Source organism: Ostrinia furnacalis, unplaced genomic scaffold (assembly GCF_004193835.3).
Source record: "Ostrinia furnacalis isolate ACB-3 unplaced genomic scaffold, ASM419383v2 OfSCF6522, whole genome shotgun sequence".
NCBI classification, from domain to species: Eukaryota; Metazoa; Arthropoda; class Insecta; order Lepidoptera; family Crambidae; genus Ostrinia; species Ostrinia furnacalis.
The window spans coordinates 29,666-48,416 of NW_021136761.1; the positions used below are offsets into that span (position 1 = coordinate 29,666).

The following is an 18,751-nucleotide window of genomic DNA, read 5'->3' on the forward strand; positions in this document are numbered from 1 at the left end:
GTTGCCATTATTAAAAAACAAAACACTAATACTATAAATGTCGTCGGTCCACCTTGTGAGACGTCCCACGCTGCGTTTTCCGGTACGCGGCCTCCACTCCAGAACCTTGCTGCCCCATCGGCCGTCAGTTCTGCGTACTATGTGCCCTGCCCACTGCCACTTCAGCTTGCTAATCCGGCATAATGTCAGCGACTTTAGTTCGTTTACGGTATCAAAAAGGTAGCAGGAAGGCGCTGGATGCAGGCCGCTACCAACCGGGCGATGTGGAAATCATTGGGGGAGGCCTATGTTCAGCAGTGGAACATAGAATCCTTTTGTGAAGTCAGTTAAAAAAACAACATCCGTCTGAGTAAAAAATGAACTTTAAATAAAACTTCAAATCCTACTTCGTACTAATCCTACTAATATTATAAATGCGAAAGTTTAGATGTCTGGTTGTCTGGATGTATGTTACTCTTTCACGCAAAAACTACTGAACGGTTTTTGTATTATTGTTTATAACCCAGAATAACATATCTATATAATAAAAGAAAGTCGTCTTAGTTACACCACTTATAACTCAAGAACGGCTGAACCGATTTAGCTGAAAATTGTCAGGGAGGTAGTTTAGAGCCAGGAGAAGGACATAGGATACTTTTTATCCCGTTCGAAATAAAAAAAAGTCTGCTTATTTATTGCCATTGGGGCGGAACAAAGTTCGCCGGGTCATCTAGTAGGCTATAATTTATGGCGATCTGTGACAAACGAAATTTCACGCGGGTGATGCCGCGGGAAAAAGCTAGTAAGAAATAAAGCTAACATCCATGAAGTTTATGCTACAGAGCTAACCCAAAAACAAAAAACATAACCCTCCTTAGCGCAGTCAGGTAAAAATAACTCACATGCCACTCCTTCACAATAAAAACACAAATCACTTCATGTTCACTATAATCTCACATTTTCACTAAAACTAATTTCACACAAACCATATCTTTTTGGTCTAGATCACCTGGATTTGATCACCCGGGTGATCAAAATGGATTCCAGGCGACACTTTGGTGTCCTTTGATCACCCATGGATAAGAAATCCACTTTGATTACCTAGTACCTAGGTCATCTTATCCATAGGTGATTAAAACGACACCAAAATGTCCCCTAGAGCTTTTTAAGTAAACTGACATTATTGCAACACAATTTTAACGAACATCATCATTAAATTGATAAAATGGGAAATCAAGATAAATCAAGAAAATAAGATTTAATGTGGCCAGTGTAAAAGAAGGATTTACCCAAAAAATCTGCACCAATTTTCTCACACATACTACTACGTAGAACTTGGAAATGAAAAATGACTTGCTGACCCGGCTATCTTCGTATCGCCAATAAAAATATGTATGTCACCGGAAAATAACAAGACTCGTAAGTTGATCAATTTTCTAGGAAGTTGATCAACTCTCGGAAAATTACAAACGGCAGTTGAAATGTACTATTTGACGCATCGAATTTTAGCTAATTGGTCAACTTACGGTAACTAGCCGTAATTTAATAATTAACTATATTGCTACAAGTAAAATCATCCACAAATGGGCCAATCGTGGCCCAGTGTACTATTTGACGGTACACTATTATCCGTCACTTAATACACTTTTCTCTGATTGGTCGACTGACACTTAGATTTTGTTGTTTTAATATTTACATTTTAGAGATAGGGACATTAAAGTTCGTCTATGCTATATAGTTAAATAAATGAAAAATGTTTAAAAAAATGTATTGGAGCTCAAAGTTTTATTATTGTAAGTTATATTAATAATAAGTAAGTTTGTTTATTTCTACCACTACAGACTCCATTTCACTCATCATAAATAAAATGACACGTTATAATGAGAATTATTAGCACACAAAACAACAATTGCTAATTTTACTACTGTAAATAAAGAAAATAGATAGATTTGTTTACGTTTAAACCGGTAATGGCGGCGGCCGGGTGGCGGGGAGCGGTATAAAAGCACGGGAGTCTATTAACCAATCAACGTGCACCTTGCCTTTGTCGGATGATTTAACGGCAAGACGCCGTATATTAATCAACTTAGGGGGCGTCCATAAATTACGTGAGACAATTTTGGCCATTTTTCAACCCCCCCGCCCCCCTTGGTGAGATTTGGTGAGATTTTGCCTGACCCCCTCCCCCACCCCCCCTAATCTCACGTGATATTTAATAAAATGCCTATTTTGCAATGTCTATGCTTCGAGTCTATTAGATTTATATGAAAAAATCAGTAACCCCAGTGTCGTGCCACGCGCAGTGCAGGGTTCCATAGCTTCCCGTCGTTTAGTAAGACAAGCAATTGCTTCAACCTAGGACCAGTTTTTTGATTTATAGTTAAAATAACTAATTGTTAAATTTTGCTACTAATGGTTAAATATTAATAAAATGTAAACTAATAGTTAAAAAATGTACTAAAAGTCAAGTTAAACATTATTATAAAAACATTATTTTCTGTTATTTAACCACTTGTCATTTGACATCTGTCAAATTTGACTAAATATTGGTTACTTTAACTACGAATACCTACATAGTATTTTGATAAGTATGTAATGTAATTTTTTAGGGTTCCTTAGTCCTGACAAGGAACCCTTATAGTTTCGATATGTCTGTCTGTCTGTCCGAGGTTTCGCTTGGAAACTATTGGCACTGGGGAGCTGTAATTTAGTGAAGGTATGTATATTAATCACGCCGACAAAACGGTAAAATAAAATTTTGAAAAAAAAAAATTCTAGGGTAGCTCCCCTGCATGTAAAGTAGGGATGAATTTTTTCAAGGAAAACTATAACGGTTAAGATACATTACTTAGTTTAAGAGTAGGTACCTAATAGTCATTTGACTCATGTATTATACAATTTCTTAACCAGTAAAAATTCCTTAGAAGAAAATATGAAAAGTGACTTTAGATGAAGTAATTGCTTGCTTCTGAAATATATTGTGGTAACGACAGACAACTACGGAACCCTACACTGCGCGTGGCACGACACGCACTTGGCCATTTTTTACGCAATAGCGATGCCGATGACGTTTTTTTTTAATTTCGAATTTTCTTAATTTCGACATTTATTCTGCATCTTTAGTGTTCACAAAATAATGCAGATGGAGGCATTTTTAGTTTAATTTGATTTAGACGGTTTGGAATAAATTGTCATTATCATCATTAAAAAAATCATATTTTTTTTTACTTCAATAACCCAGTTTTCTGGCAATTTTACTCTATTTCTTGCGGGAAAAATTACGTGATATTTTCCGAGATCCCCCCTCTCCCCCACGTGAGATTTAGTGAGGTTTTCGTTGACCCCCTCCCCCCCCTAAAAGTCTCACGTAATTTATGGACGCCCCCTTACTAAAAAACATACGTTAAATAGTACATTTCAAATGCCGTTTATTATTTTCCGAGAGTTAATCAACTACCTAGAAAATTGATCAACTTACGAGTCTTGTTATTTTCCGGTGACATGTATAAGATTCTAATTCTAAAACTATTTTTCTTTCTTCTTTCTAATGTTGAAAGAATTCTTAAAACCAGTCCAGTGGTAGTTTTAAATAAGTAAATAAAAAACGTTTATTTGGCACAACACAATACAAATTAAAACTTAAAATTAAAATAAAATTGTACCAAACAGGTCCTCCTCCAGGTTTTATAGCCTATTCAATTTATTAAACCAACAAACAAACAAATCTTTCTTCCTTATAATATTAGTGTAAATTACTCAGAAGCTATGTAAAATATAGTTTTTATTTTATTTTGGGCATTTTGGTGTCCTTATAATTTTACTTATTATACAAATACCAATATTATACTATTCCCTGCTGCGAATAAATTATAGAATTTAAAGTCCGACATCAACACAATGCGACTGCTCAAAATTTTCCCCACTTTAGGGTAATATTTATTACACTGACAACCCCATGAAGGGGAATCCCCGTGTCAAGGTCAAGAAAAGTTTTGTTTTAATGCCTCGTTCTATACACACGAAAATTGTGTAATATATTAACATATCAAACACATTTATTTAATGTAATATTACCGGAGATTCTTTAGAAACTAAAGAAAAATGCCTGCGACAATAGTCGAACGGTGAAGGTGTCGGACTGTTTTGATGAAACTTTACAGTATTATTGTTTATAACCCAAAATAACATATAACATAAAGGCTATAATTTCTTTTCTGCTCAACCCAAAAGTAAACTGGTCGAGAATGCTTTAGTGCATTAAGTTCGCCTTATGTTCAAATTTATTTTGGCATAAAAGTTTAAATAAATAAATAAATAAATATAATTTATATCAATCTGTGCCACACTAAATTTCACGCGGGTGAAGCCGCGGGCAAAAGCTGCATGAGGAATTAACGGGATTACCTATTATAGTCAGGTCCGTGAGCACGTAGAATTTTGTCCAATGACCCCAAGCTACCCATCCTTATTGCTCGCGCGTAATTATGTTGCTGTCGCGCTTGCACACTCACTGCGGGTGCCAGTCGCACAGTCGCGACAGCAATATAATTACGCGCGAGTGATAAGGATGGGTAGCTTGGGGTCATTGGACAAAATTCTACGTGCTCACGGACCGGGCTTTAGTATTTTATAAATTGCTTATATTAAAAAAAAACAGGTTTGAATGTTGGTCCCATACAAAATGTATTTGAGAATCATCCCGTTTCGGATCAGACAGGTTTTTACAGTAAACGAGTATCGCCACGATTTTGGGGTGGCGTCATCGTGTGTACATTGCTTTAAGGGGATTCCCCTTGTCGATGGTAGGGGATTTCATGTAGCCTTAGCTGACATCTTTATTCCTTTTTTGACCATTTTATATAGCTACATCTGTACTAATCTGTACTATCTGTACTAATATTATAAATGCGAAGTAACTCTGTCTGTCTGTCTTGCTTTCACGTCTAAACCACTGAACCAATTTTGATGAAATTTGGCATAGAGATAGTTTGAGTCCCGGGAAAGGACATAGGGTAGTTTTTATCCTGGTTTTTAAAACAGGGACGCGCGCGATAAAATTTTCCTGTGACAGAAAAAAATCCACGCGGGCGAAGCCGCGGGCGGAAAGCTAGTGAAGAATATATTAACCGGCTCGAGTTGGTACGGTTACGATCCGTTTCCGGGTTTATAAAATTAAATATGCTTCTTCCTTTTTTTTTTTTTTTTTTAATTATTGTATGAACCACAAACAAGTTTACAATAAACTTAAACTAAAACTTATATGAAAAAAGAATCTTAACAATTGTAAACTCAACATCGATGGTTACATTTTACGTTAAATGGAAATAAACATGAAAATGCGGGACTTAAGTTCTTATTACATAGTCGAAATTAATTTCATTGGTTTGTTGGCGATGTGTGCGCAGTATAAGTGCGCTAGTGTTCTTATGAATATCAGTGTATGTAAAATAGGTTTTTAGTGTGTGTGAATGTGAATTAGTATTAAATGTTAGTTAGTAATTTTATGATTTCTCTATTATAGGATCCTGCACTGCATGTGAAAATATCTATGGAGTTAAATTTTTTATTATAAGTATCAAGCATGCGGCGAAGGGGGGATCGGACACCAGCCGCTGTACGAGACTTAGTAACCGCAAAAAGCGGATTGGTGCGTGAAGATCGCTTGTGAGTCCGTGTTGGTACCGAGTAGCTGATGCGATTTATTAAATCAGTGCAGTCATATTTATTGCTGCAGATGTCAAATAATAGCCTGGCATCGAGTTGAGAGCGTCTAGACTTTAAGTCAAGGAGTTTGTATTTCTTTAACAAGAGCAAATATGACAGACGCTTGCGGTAGCATTTGTAATGGACTCTGCGTAAAAACTTTTTTTGGACCATTTCAATGCTGTGATTATATTTTTCATAAAGCGGGTTCCAGATAGATACTCCGTACTCTAATTGAGGCCTGACAAGGGATTTGAAGAGATAAATAAGTGTATTAGAGTTTTTAAATTCACGACTAGAACGCATGACAAGACCATACATTTTAAATGCTTTACTGATTATGTTTTGTATATGAATGTCAAGGTGTAATTTACTATCAAGAGTAATTCCCAGATCTCTAATAAAACTAACCCTTGCAAGATCCTTGCCGCCTAGAGAATAGTTAAACTTACTAATTTTCTTTTTTTTAGTAAAAGTAATTATTTTACATTTGTTAAGGCTTAGCTGTAGGTGATTTAGGGAGCAGTAGTGGTTAAATCTAGTCAGGTCATCTTGAAGCAATAGGTGATCCTCTGGACTATTGATACTTCTATAAATTTTGAGGTCATCGGCATATAATAGAATTCGGCTGTGTTTAAAGCAATGTTTAACGTCATTTATGAAGATCACGAACAGAAGAGGGCCTAGGATGGATCCTTGTGGGACACCAGAGGTAACGTAGGCAACCTCGGATTCCGAACCTTTGATCACGACTCTTTGTGTTCTGTGAGACACATATGACTTAAACCACCGCCATAGGTTACCGTGTATACCATTAAATGCAATTTTTTGGAGTAGTATTTTATGGTCAACTGAATCGAATGCTTTCCTGAAATCAGTATAAATACTGTCAGTTTGAGTATTAGCGTCAAGTGCTTGAAATAGGTCCGATGTGTAAATTAGTAGGTTAGTGATTGTAGAACGCTGCTTTACGAAACCATGTTGTTCTTCTAAGATGATATTGTGCAAGTGTGGATAAATGGCGTCGTGAACCAGGCGTTCAAATACCTTGGAAAGAATGGGCAGGATGGATATTGGCCGATAATTTGTAACATCAGACTTGGAACTATCTTTGTGAACTGGGACTATTCTTGCACTCTTCCAGATGTCAGGAAAAACCCCCTCAGATAAGCATTTATTATAGATATAAGAAAGAGGAAGATCAATCACAGACGCTGTTACCTTAAAGAAAATTCCTGGCAAGTTATCAGTGCCGGCGCCCTTAGAAGTATCAAGCATTTGTAGGACTTTTTCCACTTGCAACCTAGATACTTTAATGTCGTGAATCATAAGATCAGGAGTATTTTCATATGCTAAATTATAATCGTCAATACAAAGATCATCAGGTACAGAAGATGGCTGAAATACCGACTGAAAAAACCTACTAAATAATTCACAGCATTCTTCAGGACTACGTGAGATAGAACCTTGGTATTGTACACTACACGGTATTTCAGACAAATTACGGCGTTGCGACATGTACTTCCAGAAGTATTTAATATTAATTTTTATGCTGCTTTCTACTTTTGCCATGTATGTTTTGTAACATTTTTCTGACAAGGTTTTGAATTGTTTCCTTAATATAGAGAATATGTTATAATTAGATGGATTATTATATTTTTTCATATTAATCCAGGCACGGTTTTTTTTATTAAAAAGATTAATTAATGTAGGAGTAAACCAGGCAGGGTATACGGACGTCTTATTATGGTATTTAGTTTTAGGTACATAACGCTCAATAATATTATAAATTATTTCATAAAATACTGATACTGCAGCAATAGCATTTTTATTAAAAAAGATTTCATCCCAGTTAGTATCTGCAATTTCCTGTTTAATTTTATCATAGTCTGCATTTCTAAAGCAGTACCTCAAGTATGGTTTAGGCCGCATGTAATCCTGCTTCACCTCACATATAACTGAAACGCAGAATGGTGGATGATGGCAATCGATAGGAAGCAATGTGCTTTCCGCAGATGATAACGTACAATCAGTTTTGTTGGTAAAAAACAAGTCCAGAATACGGTTATTATTATTTCTTAATGTATTCAATTGAAAACAGTTTAGTTCCGCCATAAAGTTATTTATATTTATATGGGTTTGGTTGAGATCTTCAATACTAGGGTATTGTTTATAGGATTCATTGTTTATCCAAACAAGCTCGGGCAAATTGAAGTCTCCGGCTATGAAAAAGTCTGTAATACCACTATTACTGCCAAGCAACCGATTTTCTAACATGTCTAAGTAACTAATATATACCTCATGATTTTGCCTTGGCGGAATGTAAACTGCACCTATACATATGTATCGCTTAGCCAGTTTGAATTCTATAAAAACATGATCAATCACTGGCGGGAGTGGGGAGTACGCAGCGGCGGCGGGCGCGCAGCCGGCCGGGCACAGTGCGCGCGAGACCGCGATCAGAGCGCCCCCGCCGTCACTGCGGCCGCTGCCCACCCGATCACGATCCGCGCGGAATACCCAATACCTGTTATCTATAAATTCAGTATCATTTATATCAGCATGCAGCCAAGTCTCCGTTAGTATTATGATATCGTATGATTGTGTAAGTATATTTGTAAAAAGTGTGTCGAGTTTGGTTCTAAGGCCTCGGCAGTTCTGGTAATAAATAGTTATATTGTTAGCCATTTTTAGTGATGCTACAAAAATGTGTTGTAGTTAATTGGTTTAAATAAATAGTGGGTATTATATGTAGTGTTACGAGTAGTGATATTTTATAGGTTAATGAGTACCAGAACCGCTTATCAGTGGATAAAATATTTATTGAGTGTGACCAGACATAATTACAATATAGGAGTATGTTTTTTAGTTGTATAATTTGACACACATTCCAGAATAAAAAGGAGATACATTNGAGTTACACTGTTAGAATTTATGGATTTAACTAAAAACTTGCGCACACGTCCACTCTAAACTGGTCCCGCAGACGACTGCCTGTCCCTTTAATAACGTAATTATCTTTCTATTTATATTTTTTTTGAAGTAGGTTAGATTTTTGTCTTATCTTCGAACTCCTCCTATGTTCTTCTGATTAATTTCGTTGCGGGTCCAATGACAGTTTAACTTTCCCCCGGGACAAACTTGACCTTCACTGGTTGGGTTATTGGCGGTCAAGCTGTAGATCCTGGCTACACAGGAGTTGCAGCGGTGGGAACGAGAGATGGGAATAGTTTTGTTACTTTGTTTGTAATTTTGTATATTTGCAGTGAAGTTGCGCGGTCGCAACGCAAATTGCGCCGGATGCTCCGAGCAACCAGCGGTGTCCCAGCTGATAGATTACGAGGCCTTCTGCAAGTCACAGGCCACTGAGAAGGTTGGTAATAAATCTAAATATACATACAGGGTGTGCCCTAACTGGGTCCACATTGTATAACTGCCTGAATTGTAAGACCTAATGTGAATGCTAATGTGGTTATGCAATAAACGATTGAGTATTGGGTGGAATTTTGTAATGCCACCTGAAGGGAAAGTACCCTTAATGCTGTAAATAGAAAATTTTACTCAAAGAAAAAATTCCTTCATTTTTGAAAAGAAAAAAAAACTGCATTCTAAGATTTCCGAAAATTTTCTGTAAATAATTAAAAAAAAATAAGATTTCATGGTTTTCCTTTCATTTAATTTATTAAGTTTGTTAGAGAGATTTCATCCTTATAGTTAACCCTATCTATGCAATAAAAATACAGGGTGTAATTTTTAACAGATTTTAGTTGGTTCGATTCCCAGGTGTGGCAAGCAAATTTTCACGCAAAAGCGGAATCCACGCATGCAGTCACGGGCACGGAATACGAAAAAAAAATTGAAAATAAAAAGAAAATGAAAAAATTCGAAAGCACGTTTTTGTTTTTCTGTGTTTGGTGTTTCAAAACTGCGAATGTTATGTTTTGGGACTTGTGGGGTAAGTTTAATTTTTAATTTATTTATTTACATAAAATAATTGGAATCAAAATTGTCTAGAACATTCGCGGTTTTGATTTTATAGTCTTTAAATAGAAGCTTTTTCACACCCGTATTCACAAACGAGCTTAAGTGAAGCAGCAAATCGAACGCACAGCGTTGAATAGAGCTCTATGATTGGTTCGTGTGTCACCCTGTGCGTCCACGCGCACTGTGAGACCTCATAGTAACGTTTGTGAATACGGGCGTTATTTTTTTTTTGTTATTAAACTAAACGTACTTACTTAATTTATATTCGTTGTCTGGTACATAATAGTACTTGAAGCTTTGCTTAATTCGCCACTAGATGGCGTACAAGTATATTTACCCAAAAAAAATTTGTTGCAGAAAAAGCAAAAATCCGGAATACGCAAACTGGAGAAAGAGAAACGCATGAACGGCCAAAGCTACTACGGATTTCGATCTGTACGCGAATCTGATGATAAAAGAAAGTATTTCCAAGATGTACTGAAATCTGAAAGAAAAATCGGGCCGCCGTGTTCTTCGGAGTTTTGCTTGAAGAAGCCAAGATGCTGTAGACAGTTGGACGAGGGAAAAAGAAAGGAGATATTTAAGTACTTCTGGAACGACTTAGACTGGAAAGAGAAGAAGAATTTCGTGAGGTCCCTCGTTGAAACAGTACCTCCTAAACGAAGAAGGCCGAAACACAAAGGGGAGGTATCAAGAAAAGTTGATTCCAGAGTGTATCATCTAAAAATAAACAGCAAAAGAAAAGTAGTTTGCAGAACTATGTTTTTAAATACTCTAGGAATTAAAGAGCCTACAGTTAGATGCTGGTTATCCAGCGACGATAAGCCAAAAACTCGCAAAAAACCAGTAAAATCATTAAACGTAGATTCGTACATAGACAACTTGCCGCAGCGGCCTCCAAAGTGCCAATACTGCAGGAATTCCGGCACTGATATTAAATATATAAATATAGACTGTATAAAAAACAAACATCAGTTGTATAATCAGTATATAAAAGACATGAAAAGTCAAAATATAAATCCGGCGTCAAGGAAAACGTTCTCAAAAGTTATAGGAGTGAAGAATATTAAGTTTTTCAAACCAAAAAATGAGAATGATGTTTGTGATTTGGTTAGCGAACATAATGTATTGCCGAGTATTAATAATTATCAAACTTTAGAACCTGATAAAGTAATAGATCAAAATGATATTAGTTATTATTATAATCAGTGGTAATAGGCTAGTTTATCTTTTAAAGCCCGGTCTGCGAGCACGTAGAATTTTGTCCAATGACCCCAAGCTACCCATCCTTATCGCTCGCGCGTAATTATGTTGCTGTCGCGCTCGCACACTCACTGCGGGCGCCCGTCGCACAGCCGCGACAGCAATATAATTACGCGCGAGCGATAAGGATGGGTAGCTTGGAGTCATTGGACAAAATTCCACGTGCTCGCAGACCAGCTATAGTCGATATAATACTGATAATACCATTTGCAATACATATTATTCTAGATCTCAATAATTATGTAATAAGCTACTCTATGTATGTATACTTATAATTTTCCTACTAAAATATTATAAATGTTAAAGTTTGTTAGTATGAATGGATGTTTGTTACTCTCTCACACAAAAACTACTAAACGAAATTTTGATGTTTATTTTTATTGTTTTGTCAGATAAAATAAAAATAGGCTATAATTTAAACGTTATTGAGTTGGCCAAAGTACAAGTACATATTTTAAGTGTGTAAGTCGGTTTTTAAACTAAATTTCACACGGATGAGGCCGCGGGTAAAAGCTAGTAAGTACTAAGTACAATAAACTAATAGGTACATATTTAATGTAACTTATTCAAATATAAATATAATATTTTATTTATTAATTTGATGTTTTATTTAACTTTCTTTCTTTTTCATTATTGCTTTGTATTTAAATTAGTAATGATTAAATCAACCAGTCAGTTTATTGGAATTGCTAGTATTAGATTTGAGGACGATGCACGAGATTTTTTCGAACGTTGGGCCTTATTTACACCTAAAAAAGTCAAGGATCTTTGGTGACATTTTGCACTTTAGTGTCTTAGGCTGAGTTGCACCACCTAACTTTGACCGTAACTTTAACGATAACCGGTGCTTTTTGTACGGAGTTTGACAGATTTTTGACGTTTGTCAACAATGATGCAACCCAGCCTTATGCCCGTTTTAACCATCAATACCTAATTTTTAAGTGACCCCTATGAAAACAAAATGCCTGTTATATGTTACCATAGAAGTCACTTAAAAATTAGGGATTGATCTGGATTGATAGTGAAAACGGGCATTAGTATCTCAATTTGTAAACTAACGTCCTCACGATTGGGGTATTAATACACCCCGTTATGCCTTTGAGGTAGCAAAACACCCCAGAATCTCAAATTAAATACGGACATTTCTATTTCTAGGATTTAGATTTAAACATTTTGCCGTCTTTTCGCCGTATATCTCCTCCGAGCCTCTCTCGCTACCTCACCGAAGGGGAGGACTTACAACACACGCGGCCTCTACTAGTGGACGTAAGAAGCGCCGCCGAGTTCAACATGTGCCGAATAGAGGGCACTGTCAACTGGCCTAGTGACAGTTTGAGGGGAGGGAGGCTGGTGGAATTGCTGGATGAAGTCAGGAGGTGTGCTAGGAAAGGTTGGTATTGTCCTGTGTTATTTTACATACAGGTCGTCCTAAAATGTCACACTGACACAGGTACAGATCGTTTCATCCACTCGGACGCGCCCCACCATTCTTCCGCGAATGTTTGAGTGTTATCGGTACACGCTAATGCTCCATGAGTGCACACGCACACTACAGTAATGCCTTACGGATTGCTCGGACCACACTCCCCGCACCCCGCGCGACCGGGACCACACATTGCTGGGGCGCGGCCGAGTGGATGAAACGATCTATAGCTGGGCCTAAAGCGAGGTTTAAACTACAAATTTGAACTATTTATTAGTCTAAACAAATAAAGAAATTTTGACTTTGACTTTGAAAAATATAATTTGCAGGAGTTGACTTCCGCAAGCTGTCACCACACTGTGAATCTTGCAGAAGTTGGCTTGCCACATCTATTTGCACAGTGGTAAACAGCTTGCGGAAGTCAACTTCTGCAAGTTTTATTGCTAGTTTAATGCCCGTTTTCACCATCAATCCCTTATTATTAAGTGACACCTTTGAAAACAAAATTCCTGCTATGTGTTACCATAGGGATCACTTAAAAATTAGGGAATGATGGTGAAAACGGGCATAAACCTGGTATAAGACGCATCGAACAAGCCTAACATGTTCATAAAAGTTTCAACTCTCATGAGTTTCAGTTATATCTTAAACTACACTGATTTATTTATTTATTAATGCAAAACACTTGTAAGCTTACAGAGCAGGTCCAAAGCGCTTACAAGCTTAAAAATAAAATAAACATATCATACACTTAGGTCACAAATAAAATACATGCAGTTTATAAATTAAATGGCCCATAATGTTCTAATTTTAAGAACATAATGGATGCAATAAAATATTGAGTATTGAACATTTTTTTTTGAAATTGTACTGATGTCAGTGTGAGCTATTTTTGGGACACGCTGTATATACAATTTTAATTTGTTGCACCTGTGGATGAAATACTTTTGTTTTGATAAAAATTGCCTGTGAGTTTCATCAAAAAGGGGCAAGACCGTCTAATGTAGGTACCAGAGACAAATGGAGGGTTTGGCCTACACTCCCCACGCTCTGGCCAGACTAGTTGGGGAGGCCTTATGTTCGCATTTTTATCGTAATCGACTAATGCCCGTTTTCACCATCAATCCCTAATTTTTAAGTGACCCCTTTGAAAACAAAATCCCTGTTATGTGTTACCATAGGAGTCACTTAAAAATTAGGGATTGATGGTGAAAACGGGCATAAGGGACTTAAATATGCGAACTTAAGGCCTCCTCAACCGTCCAATCAGCGTAAGCCAAATCCTCCACTTGCCTCGTAAATAAGAGAGAATCTTGCTCCTGCAGTGGAGACTAAAAAAACTTTTTTAAAAACAAGCTTTTATTCTGAATTTCAAAAGCTTGTATCGCGCATGGAGTTTATTCCTCTTTTTCTCTGTTTGCGCTACAAGCTTTCGAAATTCAGAATAAAAGCTTGTTTTTAAAAAGTTTATTTTTATTATAATTTTATTTTACACTTTTTAGTTATATCTTAATCTCAGGACCCTGGACATTATCTAACAGTAAAGTGCTCGAAAAGTCAAATCCAACGAACCCAAACTCGACGAGTTTCCGCCGTTTTGTTTAGGAGTTCCTATGGCCACCTCCCGACTCCATCATCAGACCAGCTCAATGGTACCATAATATTGCATTGTCATCGTACTTACATAAGTATACCAAATTTCAGCTAAATCGGTTGAGGAGAAGTGGTCTTAAATTCAGTTGCAAGATTTGTCCCACACATACTAACAAGTGAAGTCAATATAAAGCTTGTAGTGAAATAACCTGATCACGATGATGTTTATTTATATGCTTTTTATATTCTTTCAGTGGTCTTCATATGCAGACGCGGCAACGACTCGCAAATTGCAGCGCAAGCGGTCATAGACGCTATAGAAGACCCTCACAAAGACAAGATAGCTGATCTGAAGGGAGGTCTGCATGCTTGGTCTAAGGAGGTCGATAATAACTTTCCGATCTACTAAAATAACTATAAGTCTAGTGTTACAACCAATAGTCTAATATAATAACTCAAAGGTGACTGACTGACTGACATAGTGATCTATCAACGCACAGCCCAAACTACTGGACGGATCGGGCTGAAATTTGGCATGCAGGTAGATGTTACGACGTAGGCATCCGCTAAGAAAGGGTTTTACGAAACTCCACCCCTAAGGGGGTAAAACGGGATCCACGCGTACGAAGTCGCGGGCGACCGCTAGTATAAAATATGGACAGTGTAGTAGTAAATATCGTGAGGCCTTGAAAAACAGTAACAATACCAGTAAGAATATAATTATCAAAGATAATTCAATCGAGAATTTACAGTTATTGTGTTTCGTATTAGTGCTATACTCTACTTAAATATTGCTTCAAAAGTATATACCATTATAATATTATTATATCACCTGTATTTATCGTAATTATGTACTTAGTTGAATTTTAAGAATAGTAATATAAGTAATCTCGAATAGTTTTTGTTATGTTTTACACATTTGATACGAATAAAGTATGTGCATTGTGCAATAAACTTGTATTTCAATTTACCTACTTAGTTTGGGATCAGACTGCGCTGTATTGATTTTATATTATAGTTGTTGCAACTCACGAAGGCGAGTGAGCTTTACTTGTGTGTACGTGTACATGCACATAACGATAGTGTAATGTCTATCACAACTTTTGAAAAACGATTAGGGGGCTTAGTGTGAATTTACATCAAACGTCTTCACTAACGACTGCGTTAAAAAATGTCATTAAATGTATGACGGATTGTACAGCGCCCCTAGCAGATACTTTCAAGAACTAAAATCTTCATAGATTTTTTTTATGCGCTCGCTGTACGCGAGCCACCACACATGTAAAGCTCACTCGCCTTCGTGAATTGCAACAACTATACAGGGTGTTAGGTAAATGGGTATATGAGCCGACACTAGCCCATGTTAACATGGGCATATAAATGGTATGGTGAAGTCAGAAAATTGATATCTTCATTTTAATTATTTTAATTTTTATAATATAAATCGGATCTTATAAAATTTATTTTGTATGACAGTTAAAATAAAATAAAATGATGATATCAAATTTCTGACTTCACCATACCATTTATATGNTTCATTTTAATTATTTTAATTTTTATAATATAAATCGGATCTTATAAAATTTATTTTGTATGACAGTTAAAATAAAATAAAATGATGATATCAAATTTCTGACTTCACCATACCATTTATATGCCCATGTTAACATGGGCTAGTGTCGGCTCATATACCCATTTACCTAACACCCTGTATTAAAAAATCTATTATTTATTCAACAATTTAATTATTTACCAATCAATGGTCAAGTTAACACCATCTAAATCGTACATCAGATCTTCACTGGTCCTCATCACTTTCTTAACTTCTTTTCTCTTCTTTGTTAAATCTTTCTTGTTATTTTTACTTCTTTGCGTTGTTGTCTTTGTAGCTAGTTTGACCATGGGCTTGACAATTTTATTTGTTTGGGTTTCGTATTTGGTTAAATTTTTTGTCCTGCTATAGTTTCTTGACTGACATGTTTTTATAGTGATGAGCATAACTAAAATGTAGTATCATCATCATCATTTCAGCCACAGGACGTCCACTGCTGAACATAGGCCTCCCCCAATGAGTTTCATATTGAACGGTTGGTAGCGGCCTGCATCTAGCGCCTTCCTACTACCTTTATGATGTCGTCGGTCCACCTTGTGGGTGTAAAATGTAGTCTAATTTAACTAAATCATTCATCTTTATGTATAGTAGGTAAATAATAATTATAATAGTTATCTTGTAGAGACGTTTATATTTTCTTAATTTACTTAAAATTGCTAAAAAAGTTAAGTAAGTATAGTTACTTACAGCACATAATAATGAGATATCTAGAAAAATACATCAGCAACAGTTTGTGTATCTCAAAAACATCGATAGCAAAATGAAAAACTCATACAATCAATAAAATCAATTATAGACCATGAAAAAATTGACAATTTGTCTTTAATTTTTCATTAATTCAAAGAGATGTTTCGTACTATTTTTGTATGTTTGTAACGGATAAACTCAAAAACTGCTGAACTGCTTTCAGAGATTCTTTTACCCTTAGAATGCTATGTTATCCCTAAGTAACATAGGCTATAGCAGTAGTAGAATCGAAATCTACACGGGCGAAGCCTCGGGCAATAATTAGTTGTAATAAAAGCATGAAATTATATTTCTTATCAATCAGTTTGACTTCAAGCCTACCTAATCAGATACCTGAATAGTGTTGTAAAATATGCCCTTACTGGGATTTGAACCCAAAACATTGCATTGAGAGAGCTAATTTTGCGTCTAGCGCTGTTAAAATTAAACTAAATAAAACAATCATCATCATTATTTCAGCCACAGGACGTCCACTGCTGAAAATTTCCATAATGACCGGTTGGTAGCGGCCTCCATCCTTAAATAAATTAAATAAAACAATAATTCAAAAATAATATTTTATTAAGAATTACAAATTATAATGAAAATTGAAAAAAAAAAACATTTTAAGCTACCTTAGCTCTAAATAATTATTAACTAAATAAGTTTTTTTTTTCAAAATCAAAATCAAAAATCTGGAAACAAGAAGAAGAGAGAAATATTTTTGCTAGCGAGCCATGCTAGAAAGAATATTTTAAATTGGAAATATTACACTTTTTTATTTCATGCCATCATTAGAAAACGCCCTGACTATCAATATAAACAAAATTTTAATTGGTTCAAAATTAATATTATTTTCACAATGTTCACAAGAATATGGTTTTTCTGCTGTGTGTACTTAAATGACGTTTTAAATCGTTTTTTTGACTGAAACTACTTCCACAATTTTCACACGAATACGGTTTTTCTCCAATGTGTATCCTAACATGACGTCCTAAAGCACTTTTGGTAATAAACTTCTTTCTACAATGTTTGCATGAGTGTGGTTTCTCCCCTGTGTGTGTTCGTATAATAATATAAAATGTGTTACTAAATAACTTTTATCACTGAAATTCTTTCCACAATGTTCACATGAATATGGTTTTTCTCCAGTGTGTATCTTTACATGAGATTTTAAATTTCTTAATCCAGAGAATTTGTTTCCACAGTGTTTGCATTAATACGGTTTCTCCCCTGTGTGTGTTCGTATATGTGTTACTAAATTACTTTTATCACTGAAATTCTTTCCACAGTGTTCACATGAAAACGGCTTTTCTCCAGTATGTATCCTTATATGACGTTTTAAATTGGGTTTTCGATTGAATATTTTTCCACAATATTTACATGAATACGGTTTCTCCCCTGTGTGTGTCCTTATGTGTGATACTAAATGACTTTTATCACTGAAATTATTTCCACAATATTTACATGAATACGGTTTCTCCCCTGTGTGTGTTCGTATATGACAGTTTAAATGACTTTTATCACTGAAATTCTTTCCACAATGTTCACATGAATACGGTTTCTCCCCTGTGTGTGTTCGTATATGTGTTACTAAATGACTTTTATTTCTGAAATTCTTTCCACAATGTTCACACGAATATGGTTTTTCCCCTGTGTGTATCCTTACATGACGTTTTAAATTCCCTATTTCAAAGAATTTGTTTCCACAGTGTTTGCATGAGTACGGTTTCTCCCCTGTGTGTGTTCGTATATGACGTTTTAAATGACTTTTATCACTGAAATTCTTTCCACAATGTTCACATGAAAATGGTTTTTCCCCTGTGTGTGTCCTTATGTGTGATATTAAAGTATCTTTTTGTCTGAAATGACTTCCACAATGTTCACAAGAATATGGTTTTTCTCCAGTGTGTATCCTTATATGACGTTTTAAATTGGGTTTTTGATTGAATATTTTTCCACAATATTTACATGTAAATGGTTTTTCCCCTGTGTGTGTCCTTTTGTGTGTTATTAGAATACTTTTGCGTGTGAAATTACTTCCACAGTGTTCACATGAGTACGGTTTCTCCCGTGTGTGTGTTCGTATATGTGTTACTAAATGATTTTTATCGCTGAAATTTTTTTCACAATGTTCACATGAGAACCGTTTTTCACCTGTATGAATCTTAATATGACGCGTCAAATGATCGGTACGTGAAAACTTTTTTCCACAGTGATGGCATGGGAACATCTTATTATTGTTTATATTATTATCTTTAGAACTTCCTACGTCACCTGCATTATTAATTGAAGTTAAGTCAACTTTACGTGTGTTTACTTCAGATTTGTGACATTCGTGACTTTTTAAATGAAACGCCAATGTGTCTTTACATTTAAATATTAGCCCACATTGGTCGCACACAATTTTTTTACTGTAATTTTGGAATTCTAACAAAGTTTTGGGTGAATTTTTATTATCAGCATAA

The 18,751-nt window shown here is 35.7% G+C and overlaps 2 protein-coding genes across 3 annotated transcripts in view; one reads left to right on the forward strand and one right to left on the reverse strand.

Moving 5' to 3' along the window:
• Nucleotides 1-14,488, forward strand: part of Uba4 (Ubiquitin-like activating enzyme 4) — a 25,671-nt gene extending 11,183 nt beyond the window's left edge. Inside the window, exons 9-11 of one of the 2 annotated variants that reach the window (XM_028317879.1) lie at nucleotides 8,949-9,055; nucleotides 12,085-12,319; nucleotides 14,200-14,488. In XM_028317879.1, the coding sequence (XP_028173680.1) occupies nucleotides 8,949-9,055; nucleotides 12,085-12,319; nucleotides 14,200-14,354 (497 nt within the window). In that variant the 3' untranslated portion in view covers nucleotides 14,355-14,488. Of the gene's footprint in view, nucleotides 1-8,948; nucleotides 9,056-10,023; nucleotides 10,911-12,084; nucleotides 12,320-14,199 lie in introns of those variants that run through there. The other variant, XM_028317878.1, reaches the window with a different exon arrangement.
• Nucleotides 14,489-16,970: 2,482 nt separating this feature from the next.
• LOC114362472 (gastrula zinc finger protein XlCGF57.1-like) lies at nucleotides 16,971-18,516 on the reverse strand. Its single transcript, XM_028317906.1, has 3 exons — nucleotides 18,011-18,516; nucleotides 17,667-17,884; nucleotides 16,971-16,978 (listed from the first exon to the last, which is right to left on the reverse strand). The coding sequence occupies exons 1-3, from the start codon at nucleotides 18,514-18,516 to the stop codon at nucleotides 16,971-16,973; spliced, it is 732 nt and encodes a 243-aa protein (XP_028173707.1).
• Nucleotides 18,517-18,751: the final 235 nt, after the last annotated feature.